This window comes from Dryas octopetala, chromosome 3 (genome assembly GCF_963921425.1).
Source record: "Dryas octopetala chromosome 3, drDryOcto1.1, whole genome shotgun sequence".
In the NCBI taxonomy this organism is placed as follows: domain Eukaryota; kingdom Viridiplantae; phylum Streptophyta; class Magnoliopsida; order Rosales; family Rosaceae; genus Dryas; species Dryas octopetala.
Genome location: NC_141368.1, coordinates 13,604,706 through 13,622,850, shown reverse-complemented (window position 1 = coordinate 13,622,850; position 18,145 = coordinate 13,604,706). Strand labels below are relative to the sequence as shown.

Genomic DNA, 18,145 nt, shown 5'->3' with positions numbered 1-18,145 from the left:
ATTATGACTACATGACAATTTAATTAGTTTATTTAGCTGTTATTTTTTAATGTTTGGATTCCATTTGAGATTTACAACATAGGGGTCACTATATAGTAGAGTATTGGCCTGATTTGTGGCCCAAACTACTGGTTATGTACGTCATTTGGGTTAGATACCAACAAAAAGGATAAAACATTTATGTTTTAAAAAAAATAATAAAAAAATAGTTACACGTACTGGATATTTAATCCTAATTCTCATTTTAACAAAAACTTTGTCTTTGTCAATTATGATATTTATTTAGCTTTCTTAATTCTTCCGTACAAAAGTTGTCAGGATAAGCTAATTTCTTTGCTATCCATAAATGGGATATTGATTATTGAGCATACCTCAATTACCTTTAGTGTCACAGGCTCACAGCTAAGTGCAGAAAATTTGAAATTTTCAAACTAATTCCCCAAATTTTTTGGAGAATATTAAACTTTAATTTGATAATGTGACTTTATATAAAAATAGTAATAATCAAGACGAATTCATCGAAATTTTTGAAGAATTTTTGTATCCCGAGTTAATTTTGACGAATTTTCAAAATGTGTTTAGAGATAAAATTAATGTTTGATGACAAAGATAAGGATGACATCGAGTGGAAATGAATTTTGTGGACCAATTTGATGTTTTAATAAAAGTTGAAAAATTATTTATGATAAAAAGTCTGAATAAAATATCTCAAAAAGAAATATCGAGGCCCCACGTATACTCCAAAAAGCAGGGACGATAATGCAAACTCAACCCCACCCTTTTGTCATCTGTAAATAACTAAATATGCAGAGCAAGTAGGCATGATGGTCAAACTATTCACCATAATTCATCAATCTCTTTCTCAGCTGTCCCTTCCTACCCAAGGTCGCCAGCTCCATCATCCACGCCAACTTGATGCCATGGAAAAAGGACAATTAATGCCAACCTAACAACTTTTATTACCGGAGGAGACTTGGGATAAGAGCATTTGGGTATGAAAAGCTTGTTGAAAACTTAATTTCACATAATCAATAAAAAAACTTTGTTTCAAAAGATTATCCCATCTATGGTGATTTTTTTTTTTTTTGGGCGATTATCTGCTTAATTGGACCAACAGCCAATTTAACAATTAATAGATCAATTACTTTTTAGTGACATTAATACAAAGCTTTTCACGTTTAGGTAGAAACTTTGTTACATTATTCATGCAAAATTAAGTTGAAAACCCAAAACATGCAGTGGTAAGTACTTCATTCAAAATAAAACTATTTTACCACATTTTCTTATATTTTATATCTATGTGTATTAAGTGTAACCCACTTAAGCAAGTAGATCTCGATTAGTCTATTAGAATTATAGTACATAAATAGTAAAAAAGTGATTAGATTAATTATTCAAACACAGACAAGCAAACAAGAATGAAAAATACACAAGGATAGTCTAGACAACAACATGCACATTGGTCTCCTCGTTATTTGTTGTAGGTGCAAAGATGGAGTTGTTACTGACCATGTTCCTGAGACATTTAGGCATCTTATGTTTGAACCAGCTGCGCCGCAACCACCTCAGAAGCCAAAGGAAAAGGCGAATAGTGTGGATTCCACTAACCATCACAAGCAATGAAATCCAAAGCCAGAAGCATACTTTATACAACTTTATAAGGTTATCGAAAATGCGATTATTAGGGGTGACCAAAATCAAAATACGAAGGTAGGTAAGCGCCATGAAGGTGAGAGTGACACACATAACCATTGATAAGAGCCACATGCGCGCACACCCGGTTATGGAGAGGAAATCCGCTAACAACCAGAAGAGTGACACTCAAAGATGAAAGAAATGCAATGGTGTTGTAGTTTATGAATATCTGGAAGTCGGCTTCCCAGAGATATATAGCCTGCAATTGCAGTTCCAGCAAAACATATAGAACCTTCGGAGCAAACTCGATTCCCAATTAAATTGGTACTATTTGTATAATTGTCTTGCCAGACACCACCTGGTGGGTTAATTGCAGCTTGGAAAGTCATGGTTGAGATCACGGTAGCCACAACCATCAGCATGCCACGTGTCTTTTCCAGCCAATCTTTCGGGTATTTCAAGTACTTCCTCACCATTTTTAGCCACCACCTTGTCTTTGCTCCTTCTTCATCCACAACTTCTTTGTTGCGACCAACAGTGGTGGATGGTGATGGTGGTTGGTGAGGGTGGTCGTTGTTATTTTCTGATCTTCTGATGTCACTTGTGTCCCCCAACATCTATTGAAATCGGAGGCTTCTGGAGTCTCCAGGGATGTGCTGATCCAACACATATAATAATGTGATCAAATCATTTGCTTCTGGGTTTATGACAGGTAGCGAAAGTAGATATCTCACGGTCTGCACAAGTCCAATAATATAATTGTAAATTTTGCTTTTTGAAAAACAAATACAAAAGACTTAACATGCACTACAACTGAAAAATAAATGTAGGTGTGCCAAATTTGGATTATTAACAATTGACTTTTGGGCTTTTTAGATCCGGGCTCAATCTGTGTGTGCCATATTGGATGTGAGTCACCTGACCCAAACATTCAAATTATACAAATGCCGAAATGCGGCCTATATTTGTCCAACTCAACAAACAGATGAGACTTTTCTTGTTGAAAATTAATTGTTGGAGCATTTGATCGGCCTAAGAAATTAGTTTGGTGTCTGAAAGATAATCCAAGATATTCTTGATTAAAAAAATAATAATTATATGTTCTATCATAATTAAGCTTATTAAAAATAGCTAATAACACAAAGAAAGGGGTCAGAGGTTGGGGAGGGAGGGTGGGCTAAGCTTATGGTTTTTTTTTAAGTGTTTTACTTTTATGTGGTTGGATTACACATGTTTTTTATTTTTAATTATTTTAATTTAGTAATTATAACTCTAAATGAGTGTGCACTATATAATGTTATAAAAGACACATAACACTCTATAATTAAAAAATTAACAAAATTAAGAAATTAGAATATCTAAGAGAGGATCCAGATCCGTTTTGTAAATCTTGCAATCATCCTTTGTGCTTTATGTTTCCTATCGCATCTAATTTGGAGGTATGTTCACACCAGCATTGATCATATAAGTGGGTTAGGTTTCTGCCAAAGTACACCTAATTTTAGAGTTTATAGTGTATATAAAATGGGGATATGAAAAGGGCTTTCTTGTTTATTGAACGATTATTTGGGTTTTGTTTTTAAATAATAGTGGGTTCTTAACTTCTTATTCCTCAGATTTTGGTTGGTGATACATATAATGGAATTTGGTGTTCTCATACATTTGGTTTTGACAATAAAAACTACATATTTGTCATAATAAAAATGAAAATAACTCATTTCTTAAACTTTATTTCATTGCCATAAGCACAACTTTCTTTTTGAGAATAGCCATAAAAACAACCTTAATTTATTAAAAAAACATCATTTTATACACATTTTACAAGAAATAAAAAGGGCCTCATTTTTTTATTTTTGCACAGGGCCCCATATTCTTAGGCACGGCCCTGTTGGCTAGCTTAGATCATTGTGAACTACTAATAAACTTTGGGGTTAATTTCAGTTAAGTATCTCAAGTTTGTTTTAAATTTCAATTTAGTACCTCATATTTAAAATCTTACAATATTATACATCATCGATCTTTATAATTTGTTGCAATGTCATACCTCTATTAGTATGACTGTTAATAAATCTGTTAAATGATGTGGCACTTACGTGACACTCCCACAATGTTGATTGAATGTCACGTGGTCTGACAACATGATACGTCATGCATGTGGCATAAAAAATAATTTAAAATCTAAAAATTTAAAAATAATTATGTGGCGTGATGTGCTATGTTTTTAGATTTTTAATTATTTTTATGCCACGTACGTGGCATGACGTGGTCTGTTATCAGTCCACGTGATATGTAGTCATCATTGTAGGAGTGTCATGTAAGTACACTTCAACTTTTAACAGATTTCTTAACAGTTATACTGACGGAGGTATGATATTGCAACAAATTAGAAAAATGAGGTATGATATTGCAAGATTTTAAATATAAGGTACTAAATTGAAATTTGAAACAAACTTGAAGTACTGAACTGAAATTAATCCTAAACTTTGTTACGTATGCTCTATGGTCATTAATGTTCAAATAAAACTTTAAATAATTAATGGTTAAAATGGACACTTGGACAACATGAAGAATATATAACATAATATTATGCAAGATAACTTTGGGAAAATAAATTAAAAATAGACAATTTAGATGATTAATATATTCAACTAGCAAAGTGAGCACCAGAATATGTCTATAAAATAACCTTATTATTTACATTTGATCCTTGTACATTTAAAATATATTCTTAAATGGGTGTGCATAGATTAGGCTTACCTTCAGTCTGGTTTAGCGTCAAAGCCAACTGCAGAATGGTCTTACCACCATCACTGTCTCTTGAGTTGATGAAGTTGCTATTTACACCCACCTCTTCCACCAACAGTTTCAAGCACTCCAACTGGCTATGTTTAATTAACACATAAGTGCAAAACTGTTTGTACCATTCACAACCCTTTGGATAGAGTCAGGCTTTGCAATCACCAACTCCTTGAGGACCTCAACTCGCCCTCTCATGGCTGCATTCGTGAAGCAAGCACGCACCATCATATTTGTACAGTAAAGCTTGAACGATCTCCTTGTGACCCACAGCAGAAGCCAAGTGGAGGGCTCAACGTCCTTTGGAGTCCAACTGTGTGAAGCAAACATTTCAAATGTACTTAATATTTTGAATTTTTTAATAATATTGTTAATATTTTGAATGTTTGTCCTAAACTAAATGGGAATTGATGCAGATGGTTTTTGTTGTCTGCATGCCATCATGGTGATGATCAATTATTAATACTAGCTTAGGCATACATTATCCAAAATGTTTTATTGAGAATTATTTAGGCATTCACAAGATCCTCATCAAAATATATCCCAACAAAAAACGAAAACTATATATATAACTCAATTTGGGAGGAGAGAATGATACATTACAAAGATCTCATTTGTTTTGTTCGGTTTAGGTTTACAAATAGTTCAAATTGCTTATTGAACCACAAATAACGGTTGGGCTCAGTGTTTAATCGATAAAACTCTTTTAGTGCAACAGTGGCTTGGTTCTATTTGTTCTTTTTCTTTAACTTTTTTCAATGTATTTTATATTGGGGTAAAATGAGAGTGTTTAGGGAAAATAAAATTGAAAAGGGATGTACAGTGATGAATAATTGAATAGGGTTATATGGTTTGTTAGAACACTTAAAGTTCAGTCCATTTTATAAATTTTTTTTTTAAATTAAAATTGATAAAATCGATAGTAATTTAAGATTTTTAATCAACTCCTTTTATTTTTATTTTTTACGACTTTATATTAGGTTTTAGTTAAAACTTAGAATTAATTACTCTAGGATACATGACAAGCATTTTATTTAACCTCTACTATACCTATTGTTCAAATTTAACAATAAGGTGTAGTTGGTTTGGTTGTGATGTGTTTCTTTTAGAAGGTGTTCGCATATTATATTTTGGGGTGCTGGTAGATATATAGTGTCCGCAAATTAATAACAATAGATTGAGTGGTTTTGGTTAATATTTTGCTTTGTTAGTACCTTATAATTAATGGACTCTAAAACTTAACATGCAGCTTCTATAAAATTCACTCTATATTCTAAAAGAGAAAATACATTTCAAATAAAAAAGGACTTTATTATAAATTAGAAAGATTTTTTTATAAATTAAAAAGACTTTGTTATGAATTACAAAAATTTCTTATAAATTAAAAAATTTTATAATGAATTAAAAAACAATTCTTATAAATTTTTAAGGTTATTTTTTTTAAGTCCATTTTTTAAAATTTACTGTTCATCCGGCCCACCCGCTACAGTGAAATACTGTAGCAGCCCACTTTTTAAAAAAAATCCGGTGGTACAGTAACGACGTTACTGTAGCATGCTACAGTGTTTTTTTTTTTTTTAAACCAATTTTTGTTTCCTTCTTCATTTCAATGCCAATTGGTACTAAAAAAAAAAAAAAATCATATTTTAGGTATTTTTCATTCCATAAATATGTTAAATAATAATCATCATAAAACACAACAAATCAAGATGAAGCATCCATAATCTTTTTCAATCACCTATTGCTATTGTCCGACAGTAACAATCACCTATTACTACTGTCTGACAGTAACAATCACATATTGCTACTGTCCGTCAGTAACAATCACCTATGGCTACTTCCCGGCAGCACAATCATATATTGTTACTACCCGGCAGCACAATCACATATTGCTACTGCCGGGCAGTAGCAATCACCCATTGCTACTGCACAACAGTAACAATCACCTATTAGAATGATGACTTAGATCAAATCAATTTGAGATTTCAAAATTTATTTACCAAAAGCCATTAATACTAGATATTCAAAGAGAAAAAAAGTTAACACATATGCATTTCACAACTATTATAATCAACAATCTTACACCTATGCATTCAAAAACCATAAGAATCAGCAATCTTGTATTTCCTAAATTCAGAAACCAAAAAGGAAAAGCATTAGTATGACAGAAAAGAAAAAAAAAAGCAAAAGAAAATGAATTATCTTGAATCCATTTCTATGACAAATCCAAGAAAATGCAACTTGCAGAGGAGAAGCACTCATCAATAACAGCACAAACATTTCAGACTAGCACAACAAAATCCCTCAAATTTGACATAAACCCTTAAACCCCAACTGGGTAATAACTGAACCACCACAAATTTTCAAAAAAAAAAAAATGTAGTTAACAAACCAACAAATACCTTGAGAAGCTCGTTGGACTCAAGGTTCTATATAAAACTATAAAAGAAGCTGCAACACTGGGAGTAACACCAGACTTGCCCACCAATTGGGACTTGAGCTTCTTCCCCAAGCTATGAGCATATGACGCAAGTTCCTTCTTTTCCTTCACTGTAAGGTTGGGTAGCTCAATCCCATCTCTCTTCAAAATCAAAGAAGACTCCAAACCCACTTGGGCATCATCTTTCCCATTCAAGTTCTCAATTTCAATCTCAGTCTATATTTCACTCTTTTTTTTTTTCTTCTCTCTCTTTCTCTCTCTCTCACTCTCCAACAGTTTATAGTTTAGAAGAAGAACCAATCAAACATCATCTGCAGACATTGAGTTAACCCCATCACCACTACCACCATGACCACAAGACCAAAATTTAAAAAAAAAAACACAAAAACAAGAACGCAGACCCCCAAAATAAGAGTTAACCCCAACACAACAGAAGACCCAAACCCATCAAGTTCTCATTCGCTATAGCCAAAGTCGCAGTGTCTTAGATCTGTAGGCAAGGCCTCAGCTTCTTACGCCACTGAGGCCAACGACATCGACTCCAACATCGAAGGTAGTGCAAATTGTTTCGGTATTGCCGATCGGACTCAAAACAATAGCTCGACAGTGGCAGCGAAGCCACTGAACCTGGCTGCTCCGAGATCGGCATCGCAACGCCGTCCTAGCATCATTGCTCAACCTCTGAGCCCACGTGAGACGACACAGATCGAGGATGAAGGGTGGCTGGGCGTGAGTGAGGAGAGAGAAATGAGAGGGAGTAAGAGATTGACAGAGAAGGGATGAAAAATTAGAAGTGGGCCGAAAGAAAATAAGGTGGACCGGCTGGAAAATTCAATTAAATAGATGGATATAAGAGGGAATAGGAGTCCAAATTGAACTTTATAATAATTTACTTTAAATTTTAAAACACCATCAATTTTTATTTAAAAACTATTTTTTTAGAAAACTCGAGCCTAATTATCTATAGTAGTTTAGTTTGTATACAATAGAAATTCTTTAGTCACTATCCAGTTCGAATAACCCAAATAAGCCAAATGGGCTTCATCATTCCTTAACATTGGCCCATTCCTTCGTCTTCCTCCTTTTCCTTTCTGGTCTTTCTGGACAGAAAAGAAACGGAGAATTCCCACTTCCCACTTCCCACTTCCCACCATAACCAACTACCAAACCAACCTTCAATTCTTCTCAAACCACACACCTGACTCTCCTCAGTCTCATCCAAAATGAGTGAATTCCTGGACCTCGAATCCCAAGACGGCGTCCGCATGCCGTGGAACGTGATCCCAGGCACGAAGCAAGAGGCCACCAACAGCGTCGTCCCCGTCTCCGCCGTCTACACCCCAATCCGGCCCTTCCCCTCCATGCCGGTCCTCCCCTACTCCCCCCTCCGCTGCCGCACCTGCCGCTCCGTCCTCAACCCCTTCTCCACTGTCGATTACGCCGCCAAGATCTGGATCTGCGTCTTCTGCTTCACCCGCAACCACTTCCCCCCCCACTACGCCTCCATCTCCGACGAGAACCTCCCCGCCGAGCTCTTCCCCCAGTACACCACAATCGAGTACGACTCGGCTCTCGAAAAACCCATCTCGCCTCCGGTCTTCATCTTCGTCGTCGACACGTGTATGATCGAGGAGGAGCTCTCGTTTCTCAAGTCGGCTTTGTCTCAGGCTCTGGGTCTCCTCCCCGATCACTCCCTCGTCGGGCTCATCACCTTCGGGAGCTTCGTCCACGTCCACGAATTGGGGTTCTCGAGCATTCCCAAGACTTATGTTTTCAAAGGGTCGAAGGAAGTCAACAAGGATCAGCTGCTCGAGCAGATGAGCTTTTTTCTCAAGAAGCCGAAGCCGGCCACCGGGGTTATTGCTGGTCCCCGGGACGGCTTGACCACCGAGAGCATTGCGCGGTTTCTGTTGCCGGCGTCCGACTGCGAGTTTGCGCTGAATTCGGTGTTGGAGGAGTTGCAAAAGGACCCTTGGCCTGTGCCGGCGGATCAGCGGGCCACCAGGTGCACCAGCACGGCTCTCAGTGTTGCCGCCAGCTTGTTGGGATCTTGCGTGCCTGGGTCCGGAGCCAGGATAATGGCGTTTATTGGCGGGCCATCCACGGAAGGCCAGGGCGCTGTAAGAATTTCTACCATTTTTGTTTTCTTAGAAACTTGGATACTAGTGGTTTTTGCTACAAAGATCACTGCTAGTAATCAATAATATTGTTACCTTAGAAACTTAGATATAGATTAGATAGAGAATTGTAGTGTGGTTCATGGTTGGTTGGAAGCTTGTGGCCCATTACTATGGATTGCCTCACAAGGTATTTCAGTTTTGCTGCTGGTTGGGATTATTAGAATTCATGAGAAGAGAACCATTTTTTTTTTTTTTTTGGTCCTTCAGTGTGCTTATAGTTTTGTTACTTTGCCACAGTGATTGGAGAAAATAAAAACAGGGCTACTACAAATGCTTACTAATGAAAGATTGGCAGTTGATGGGATGCGATTTTGGTAGTGCGTGTTTGCTATGACATTTTAGCATATTTGTTATTGTGCTCAACATACATTACAAATAACTGTGGGGTTAAGGATGCCCTGAACTCCTGATCTTTTTTACTTTTATTGCCCTTAGTGGGTATCACACTGCAAGTGGAACTACCTTGACCAATCTAATTCGTCACCTCTCTCCCTTCCCTTTCTTCCATTGATATGGTCTAAAGGTCCAATGTGATGGTTGGACATACCACCTCCATGACTGTTTAACTTGTCTTTATCTTTGGGATGCCTATTCTATATGCAATATGCTTTATTTATGGAGTTCTTGATTTTAGAAGTTTTTTTCTTCAAAAATTTAATTTAACAGGTTGCGTTGACAATTTTTAGGTGGCTAACCATGTAGCAGTTGATGTTTCTTTTACTGTAGCATTTTGGCAATTCATGCTTACCTGTATAATAAATAAGTGGTTGTAAACTCTATGTTTTTTTTGGACCTATTTTCTGAATATTTACTGTTAATATACCTCAATGGCTTTTAGCAGTTATTTTTAGTAGTTATTGAAGATCTACTGAGTTGTTCATTGTCTATATTTTCCAGATTGTGTCGAAAAACTTATCTGAACCAATTCGTTCTCATAAGGACCTGGATAAAGATTCTGCCCAGCATTTTCATAAAGCCGTGAAATTCTATGAGGGGCTTTCAAAGCAGCTTGTACATCAAGGACATGTGCTTGATCTTTTTGCTTGTGCCCTTGACCAGGTTTTTTCCACTTTTTTTTCTCTACTGTTTCTGTAGTGTTTACCTATCAGATATGTGTTTAATAGATAGTGCTAATGGTCAGCTGATCACTTCTCTAGTGTTCACTATTGGCTTAAGAAGGATTATCTAATTAATTTCGTTTCTTTCCCTTATATGAATCAATAGTACATTTATGTATAGTACATTTATGTATATATTATTAAAAGAAAGTGTAATAAGCATGTTTGTTTTTATCAGAAACAAGAATTTAATTAAAGTAAGAGAAGAAAATAATAGAACAAGATGGGCAACGAGAGCACTCCAACTAAGAAACAAACAGAGCCCGACTAAACAAAACCATAACCATACCAAACCAAACAAATACTTAGTCCAAAGTAGCAAACCAATCCAGATATATCAAACTAAAGGGGACATCCTTACAATATTTAGACAAGGAAGCCCAAAGGGAAGTAAGGAATTTAATTATGTTCCACAGTGAAGCCAATTCTTCTTCTCTATTACCAAAGGGGGTGGGTAATATGTTCTTTTTGATTGGGATGGAAGGGGAGGATGTTGTGCGTTGCGGACTAGTCATGATCCCATGATTTGAAGTTAAATAATTTGTTTGGCTTCTTGAGCTTGTGGGCTTGGGTTCCATGGATTAAATTCAGGGACTTATTTGTTTGTGTGTTTTTTTTCCTATCCGCTTAAAGTTATTTCATGTTTCTTTTGCATGATGCATTCTCTTTCAGGTGGGGATTGCTGAACTTAAAATTGCAGTTGAAAGGACTGGCGGACTGGTTGTGCTTGCAGAAAGTTTTGGCCATTCGGTGTTTAAGGATTCTCTTAAACGTGTTTTCCAGTCGGGTGATTATGAGCTTGGTTTATCATCAAAGTATGGTTTCGTGGGTCAATCTCAAAATGAAAAATTGCTCCTGTTTCTTATCAAGTTTCACTATGAACTTTTTCCAGCTGTTCTAAAAAAATCATTTAACAATTGTTTTTTTTCTTTGTATTGTCAATGTTTATATGTCTTCACTATACTTTTGCTTTCTTACAATGAATATTTGAATTTGGTGAGAATCAAAAACTGACTCTTCTCGCTGGTAATTTTTTATTTTATGATAAGTAAGTTTTATTCAAGAGAGAGAGAGAGAGAGAGAGAGAGAGAGAGAGAGAGAGAGAGAGAGAGAGAGAGAGAGAGAGAGATAGAGAGAGAGATACAAAAAGAACATAACCAGAGGTTAATTTCAAAGGAGGTCAGAACACCAACAACACCTATAAAATTACAGTAAAAGACGGTTCCTAAACTCCTTAAAAGACTCGGAAGAAGAGCTCCTTCTGATCCAAAATGACTGGGTGCACGTAGCGGATTGTTTAAAACCCCCAATTTATTCTCAAAACACATTTTGTAATTTACTTCAACAAAATTATATGTGTTTTTCTTGTTGTTGCATTGACGTGTTATGTGGTTTCTTTGTACTTTTGCTTTCTTAGAATGTATATTTGATGCTATGTATGTGCTTGCTATGTGCATTGCAACATAATGTCTCCTTTTGCCTGACATTACCTTGCACAGTGACTCTATATGCTTTCACCCAGTTTATCAAAAGCATGTTACCTTAAATTAGTAATTTGTCTTGCTATTAATATTTGCATTGCCTACATCTAGCTAGATACTGATCATAAGATACTATTTTGAAAAGCAAATGCATTAATTTAAGTTATAACAAAATGCTTCATATCCTGACATCAACTCCAATAAGTATTCATATAATGTTCCTTAGAAGAATGGTCTTGTATTGTCCCAGACTCCGAGTGGACGTATGGACGGACTGCTGATGCTGAGCTTAATTTTTCTCATTTCTTTGTCTGTTCTAATTGTGGGTTCTTAAACATGTGATAAATCTTGTTTGCCATTCTGGTTTTTGATCTTCTATGCAGTGGTATATTTGAGATAAACTGCTCAAAAGATGTCAAAGTTCAGGGCATTATTGGTCCTTGTGCGTCTCTTGAAAAGGTATAGTTCATAGCATTTCAATGATCTGTCATTAATGGTGGATGTGTTTTTTTACCTTTGTATTGGTGACATTGTGCAGAAAGGTCCTTTGTGCTCCGACACGGTTGTTGGTCAGGGGAGTACAAGTGCATGGAAGATGTGTGGCCTCGACAAAGCTACATCTTTGTGTCTAATTTTTGAAATTGTTAAGAAGGAAATCCCTGATGCCACTGTTCAACCCGCTAGCAATCAGTTTTACTTCCAATTTCTTACTTAGTATGATCTCCATGCTCACAAACTTGAGTAATTATTTTTCAGTTGTGCCTATGATAGAAGGAAATATGTTAACTTATTATTGATACTTTGCCTCAGTTATCAGCATTATAGTGGTCAAATGAGACTTCGTGTTACCACCCTTTCGAGAAGATGGGTTGCTGGACCTGGAATTATACAGGCAAGTTTTGCTGTCCTCAATATATGATGGATAATTTATTTTGTTTGCAAAGAAACTATTAACTGCATGGCAGGGTTAGTGACATCGACCTAAAATATTATACCTATGAAAGAGGCTTGAGTTAGGCACCTTTATTGTTAAAGTAGTTTACAGATATAGAACCATGACATTAATGAGAGGTACGATGAGGTGTGATTGCCACCACCTCAAAAGCATGCACGAAAAGTCTGCAATAAGTTATTAAAAGGCTGCAGATGTGGGTGTTGCAGTAAGTGGCTCTACAACCATATACAGTGTTTTCAAGTATATTTTATTTGACATTTCATGTCCATATTTTCTTTTCTTTGAGAAGTAATCATTTTTTCAAAAGAGCCTAGGGGGTGCAACCCATGGGCATTTTGCTCCATGTCATACTTTTAAGGAAATTCTTTTTCTTCCCTTGTGAAACTGCCTGGAAATACAGCATGCAGATCTCTCTCTCATTTAAATTAATTGGATTTGTAATTTTTCCTTTGGACATTTTTAGCTCCTTAATTTCATTGCTTTAGGTTTTTAGTGATTATGAATGGAGATATCTATTCTTGTACAGATTTGTATTGGTATTGATGCAATGTGGGATTACATGCTACTTGTTGCTGCTTCTCGAATATGGTTTTGCTTTCCTCAAGTATCCATTTGTTGTTTTTAAATTGCAATCTGAAGTGACTGTATTATACTATAGGACTTGATTGCTGGGTTTGACCAAGAAGCAGCTGCTGTAGTCATGGCACGCCTAGTTTCTTTCAAAATGGAAACTGAGGTAATCTTTGGTACTACATGCCTTTTTATGCTAGAATCTCAGGTCTTGAACCTAAATTTGTGGAATACAAATATTTGGTTTTATGTTTTGTAAATTTCCGATTGAAAATGATGCTGCTGATTTTTTACATCCCCTGATCTCTCTCTGTCTCTGTCTCTCTCTCTCTATGTCTGCCTGTCTGTCTGTCTCTCTCTCTCTCTCTCTCTCACACACACACACAAATACACACAAGCAAGGGTAAATACAAGCTGAATTTAACATACTAATACTAGGAAAAGAAGAAAATTTAAACTTGGAACATGAATATCATGAAGTTAAGATGGTAATGTTTCATAGTTTCTGGATTAAGCTGTAGCAGCTATCCAGGGATTATATGGATTTTGTGCCTCATTTTCTCGTGGGTAGGTTGCAACTTGATTTATAAACCAAGAGTACCACCTTTCTTCCCTATTCTCTAGTTGTACTTAAACTCTTGTACAACTTTTTAAATTGCACGGAACCATCGTATTGAAGACCCTTCAAACCTAATAATTTATAAGTGACCTGAAACACTTTGAACCATCATGTTTTCTTATGAAGAATTCCCATTAGATCATGATTTTCTGTAAACAGAAGTCAAGAGTGAAGCATGCATACAACCCTGCCTTTGCCTTAACAATTGTGAATTTCCAGCGTTTTTTCAGTGTTCTCAGACAGCTGTTGAACCAGTGCGTTTAACCATGTGATTTCCTTCCATGTAGTCAGGAATATGTTACATTATACTTTGTTTTGTTGTCTATTCTTGCTTGGACGTCAATGTATCTAAGCTTCTGTGTCATCACAATTTAAGTACTGTTCCCCAAATTCCCCTAATCCGTCAATTCATTATTGATTATGTAATTTCTGCTTTTGAAATAGTTGTGCTCTATACCATACCCACTATGAGACAAGGTGACTGATGAAGGAAATGAGCAGAGACAAGCATCAGTGCCTAACAATGGCATATTGCTATAGTACTTCATTTTTATTTACATATCTGATGTGGTAAAGAATTTCTAAAAAGTCTGATCATTTTAGTCATAATATTTGAGTTGATATCATAAAAAGTGATTTTTCAGAACCTTATATTTTTTACATCACATTTTATTTTCTAAGATATGAATTGAATGAAATATTCGTGAATCTTGTGCCATTTCATGAATTGTTTCCATTGGTGGTATGCAGGCAGAGTTTGACCCTATAAGATGGTTGGATAAAACATTGATACATATGTGTTCTCGATTTGGAGATTACCAAAAGGACACCCCTTCTTCTTTCAGCTTATCTCCACGGTTTTCAATTTTCCCTCAATTTATATTTCATTTACGACGTTCTCAGTTTGTCCAGGTATATACGTCTATTTTTCTTTCATGTTTCCTGGCCGTCTTCTAAATTTCAGCTCTGTTATTATCATTGTTATATGCTATTTTAGAGATCCTGTGATTAAAGTTAGGTGAAATTGTGTTACAGGTTTTTAACAACAGCCCAGATGAGACTGCATACTTCAGAATGATCCTAAACCGGGAAAATGTTGCCAACTCAGTTGTGATGATTCAGCCTTCATTGATTTCATATTCATTTCATTCAGGCCCAGAACCAGCACTTCTTGATGTTGCTGCCATTGCGGCTGATAGGATTCTGCTTTTAGACTCCTACTTTACTGTTGTTATTTTTCATGGCTCAACTATTGCTCAGTGGCGAAAAGCAGGATATCAGGATCTGCCCGAACATCAGGTAATCTTTTGCAACATTGAAATTGATCTGAACAGCATGTATTTTCCTTGGGGTCTATGCTTCAAGCCTAAAATGTGTGAAGGCTTTTCCATTACATCAATATGAAGAGTGTTGCACCCAGACATCCAGCAACTGAAAGATTTAGATGTCTTGTTCTTTTTGCTATTGAAAAAATTCTGACCCAATTTAATTTTGTATAGACATACATTAGATTATTGGTTTTAGATCCAAAGTTAACAAAGCATTACAACTAGTTACTGAATTTACTCCCTTGGGTTAGAGATGACCCAGCCTAGAGATAGTAGACTGACCTGTATATAAACAAGTATTGGCACTATTACCCCTTGATTATTTTATGATCTATGCAGTCCTGGAAATTTCCTTGTCTTGCGCTTTCATAGCAAATATTCAACTGCCTCCGATAATTGTCTAAAACTGTATTTGTTGTATTTTTTCTGGGGTAAAAGAGACCAAAACTCCATGACCGGTGTGGCTTATCTTCCAAAAGAAAAAATGTGACCTACTTATCTCTTGGTCTCATGTTACTTATTTGTGCATAGGACATTACCTATCTTGGATTCACAATTTGCTTTTGGGGTGATGGTTTATATATCTTTTGTCCTTGTATCCATTTCATAAAAAGTATTTTTAGTTTTATTTGGGTGACCATTTGTTTGTAAATGCCTTCCATAAATAGTGTCTTTATGTTGCATGGTCGTATATTTTGTTGCTCTTATCCCATCTAATGATGGTTTGCAAGTGGTCAGCAAGATTCTGTTTTGTTTTATTTTTATTTACTTTTACATCAAACAAATAAAGATCCTGGAAGAAAATTGTTGCTCTTAATTCTGGCAGTAGTAGAAGGTTAAATGCTATTGCTAGCAAAGCTCTTTCTTCAAAAATATTATAAGTCCACTAAAATTAATCTCTGCTTGCAGGCATTTGCTCAATTGTTACAAGCTCCTCACGATGATGCAGATGGTATAATCAAGGAAAGATTTCCAGTACCTCGCGTAGTGATTTGTGATCAGCATGGTTCTCAGGTAATTCCGGCACTGTCTATAATCTTAATCTGCTTGATGTTAAACAAACAACATGTATTTCTGCAGTACCGTGGCTAACTTTTATTCCTCTCCCCTCCTTAATTATGCCCCTGATGGTTCAGTTGGGCCCTCAATTAATAAGGGAAGTCAGCCAGTCAGGTTTTGTTTCCAGACTTGCAGTTGTGGCATAGCAACTCGTCCCTAATATATGAGCAGGCCCCTTTGTTGCGTTGCTTTCTTTTGGACCATGTCTCTTTTGATGATTTATAGACTGATAAGAATTAGATTTCTGAGCACTGATAATTAGAGGACCTATTTATTCTTTTCCAATGTTGTGTCTGAGGTGTTGATGTTTTGAGTAATCTATTGTCATCTTTGCATGTTTTGGCACCGAGTCATAGTTAAATAACTGTTCGCCGCGAAAAAAAAAAAAAAATTTATATAACTGTAAACTTGTGTTTCATTTGATCACCTACTAGGGTATTTAGTTAGATGCTTGGTTGTTGAGGTGACAATTTCATAGTAATGTACGAAACCTGACAAATATAATACATCTATGCATTTTAAAGTACAGTTTGTTATCACTAATCTACTTCATTTATGTACTTATGCAGGCCCGTTTTCTCTTGGCAAAGTTGAATCCTTCTGCTACTTACAACAGTGAAGCTCCGCATCCGGGAGGGGATATCATCTTTACAGATGATGTCGGTTTTGAAGTCTTCTTGGACCATCTCCAGAGATTAGTAGTTCAATAATGTACAAGGGGGTATCCTGCAGTTTTGTATCATTTGTTTTCCAATTGCTTGTACAGTAGTGCATATCACTCAATTCAAATTTTGTTTTGGTTTGAGCTCCTTATTATACAAAGTTACAAACGCTTGTTTGGATGATAAAAATTAAATGAATTTATCCAATTAGAATGTTCAAGTAGCCATTGAATGCAAAACCCAGTTCTAACATGTATCAACACTCTCCAAGCATGTTGAATTGTGAAATTGTATTCATCATGGAATTGATCAATAACGCTGTCGGAGCATTGGTTCTATCCGAATTTGGCAGAGTAGGGTTTGGCCAAGTCCCTTGTTTTGAATTGTAAAATATGTGTTTACTAAAAGGCATGCTCACAATTTTTCACTTAGAGATAATCCTTATTTTATTTTATTTTTTTGTTGAAGGGAAAGGGGGATCGAACTTAGGTGTATTATGGGTAAATCTATAGTCTTTTCAAATAGGTTATTCAACAACTGCAATCTTTCTTATTCTTGATGTGGCTCGAATAAACAACCAATTTTGTTGTAGGATTTCTTATCTTTTTTTTTTTTTTTATGTTTTTGTTGCCTTTTAAAATAATTGTCTAATTTTAGTTCACTAATAGTCTAATGCTTTCCATTTTCACTTTTATTTAATAAAATAAGGCAGAATGTCAAATTTAGTTTTATCATTAGTGTAGTGAGATCATCCTAATGAGGTTGTCTTTTTGAGGTGTTATCCCACTAATGTTTTTACTTGTTTTAATACTAGTCATTGATTACAAATCTAACGATAATAAATGTATAAATATAAACTCTCTCCCGCACAAACACACTCAAAAAGTGTTTGTAAATTCATTTTCTCTTTTGCTCACACACTTGGATGTATAATACATGTTTAGGATTAAAAGTCAATAAAAAACATCATCGAATATATAATGCATAGTTAGAATTCAAAATTAAGTAAAAACAAATAAATGATCCAAATCCGTTATTCTTAACCGTCATTATCTCCTTTGTGGTGAAGGCCCTCGTGAATATATGGAGTGTGCATATTGGGCGCCCTTCTTGCTTCCCCCGCTTGCTGGAATTAATAAATGGAAGGCACTTCCTTTAAATTACATTTTGAGGTGTTATTCTTCATAATTTGTTGCTCATCATTTTATAACAGGAATATTTGCAAGGCCAGTGGCTGCTGCTGCCATAAACCTTGTTTGTTCTTTGATAACTTATAGTTAAAAAGTAATATTAGAGGTCTTT

General features: G+C 35.7%; 1 protein-coding gene and 1 pseudogene across 1 annotated transcript; one reads left to right on the top strand and one right to left on the bottom strand.

Moving 5' to 3' along the window:
* Positions 1–1,440: 1,440 nt before the first annotated feature.
* Positions 1,441–2,368, bottom strand: LOC147291119 (uncharacterized; annotated as a pseudogene).
* A 5,570-nt stretch (positions 2,369–7,938) lies between these two features.
* Positions 7,939–17,093, top strand: LOC147291118 (Sec23/Sec24 protein transport family protein). The gene is made up of 11 exons (XM_086236864.1): positions 7,939–8,991; positions 9,949–10,110; positions 10,842–10,984; positions 12,034–12,109; positions 12,189–12,364; positions 12,461–12,542; positions 13,264–13,341; positions 14,545–14,706; positions 14,830–15,093; positions 16,032–16,136; positions 16,751–17,093. The coding sequence occupies exons 1-11, from the start codon at positions 8,095–8,097 to the stop codon at positions 16,889–16,891; spliced, it is 2,286 nt and encodes a 761-aa protein (XP_086092990.1). The 5' UTR covers positions 7,939–8,094; the 3' UTR covers positions 16,892–17,093.
* The last annotated feature ends 1,052 nt before the right edge of the window (positions 17,094–18,145 follow it).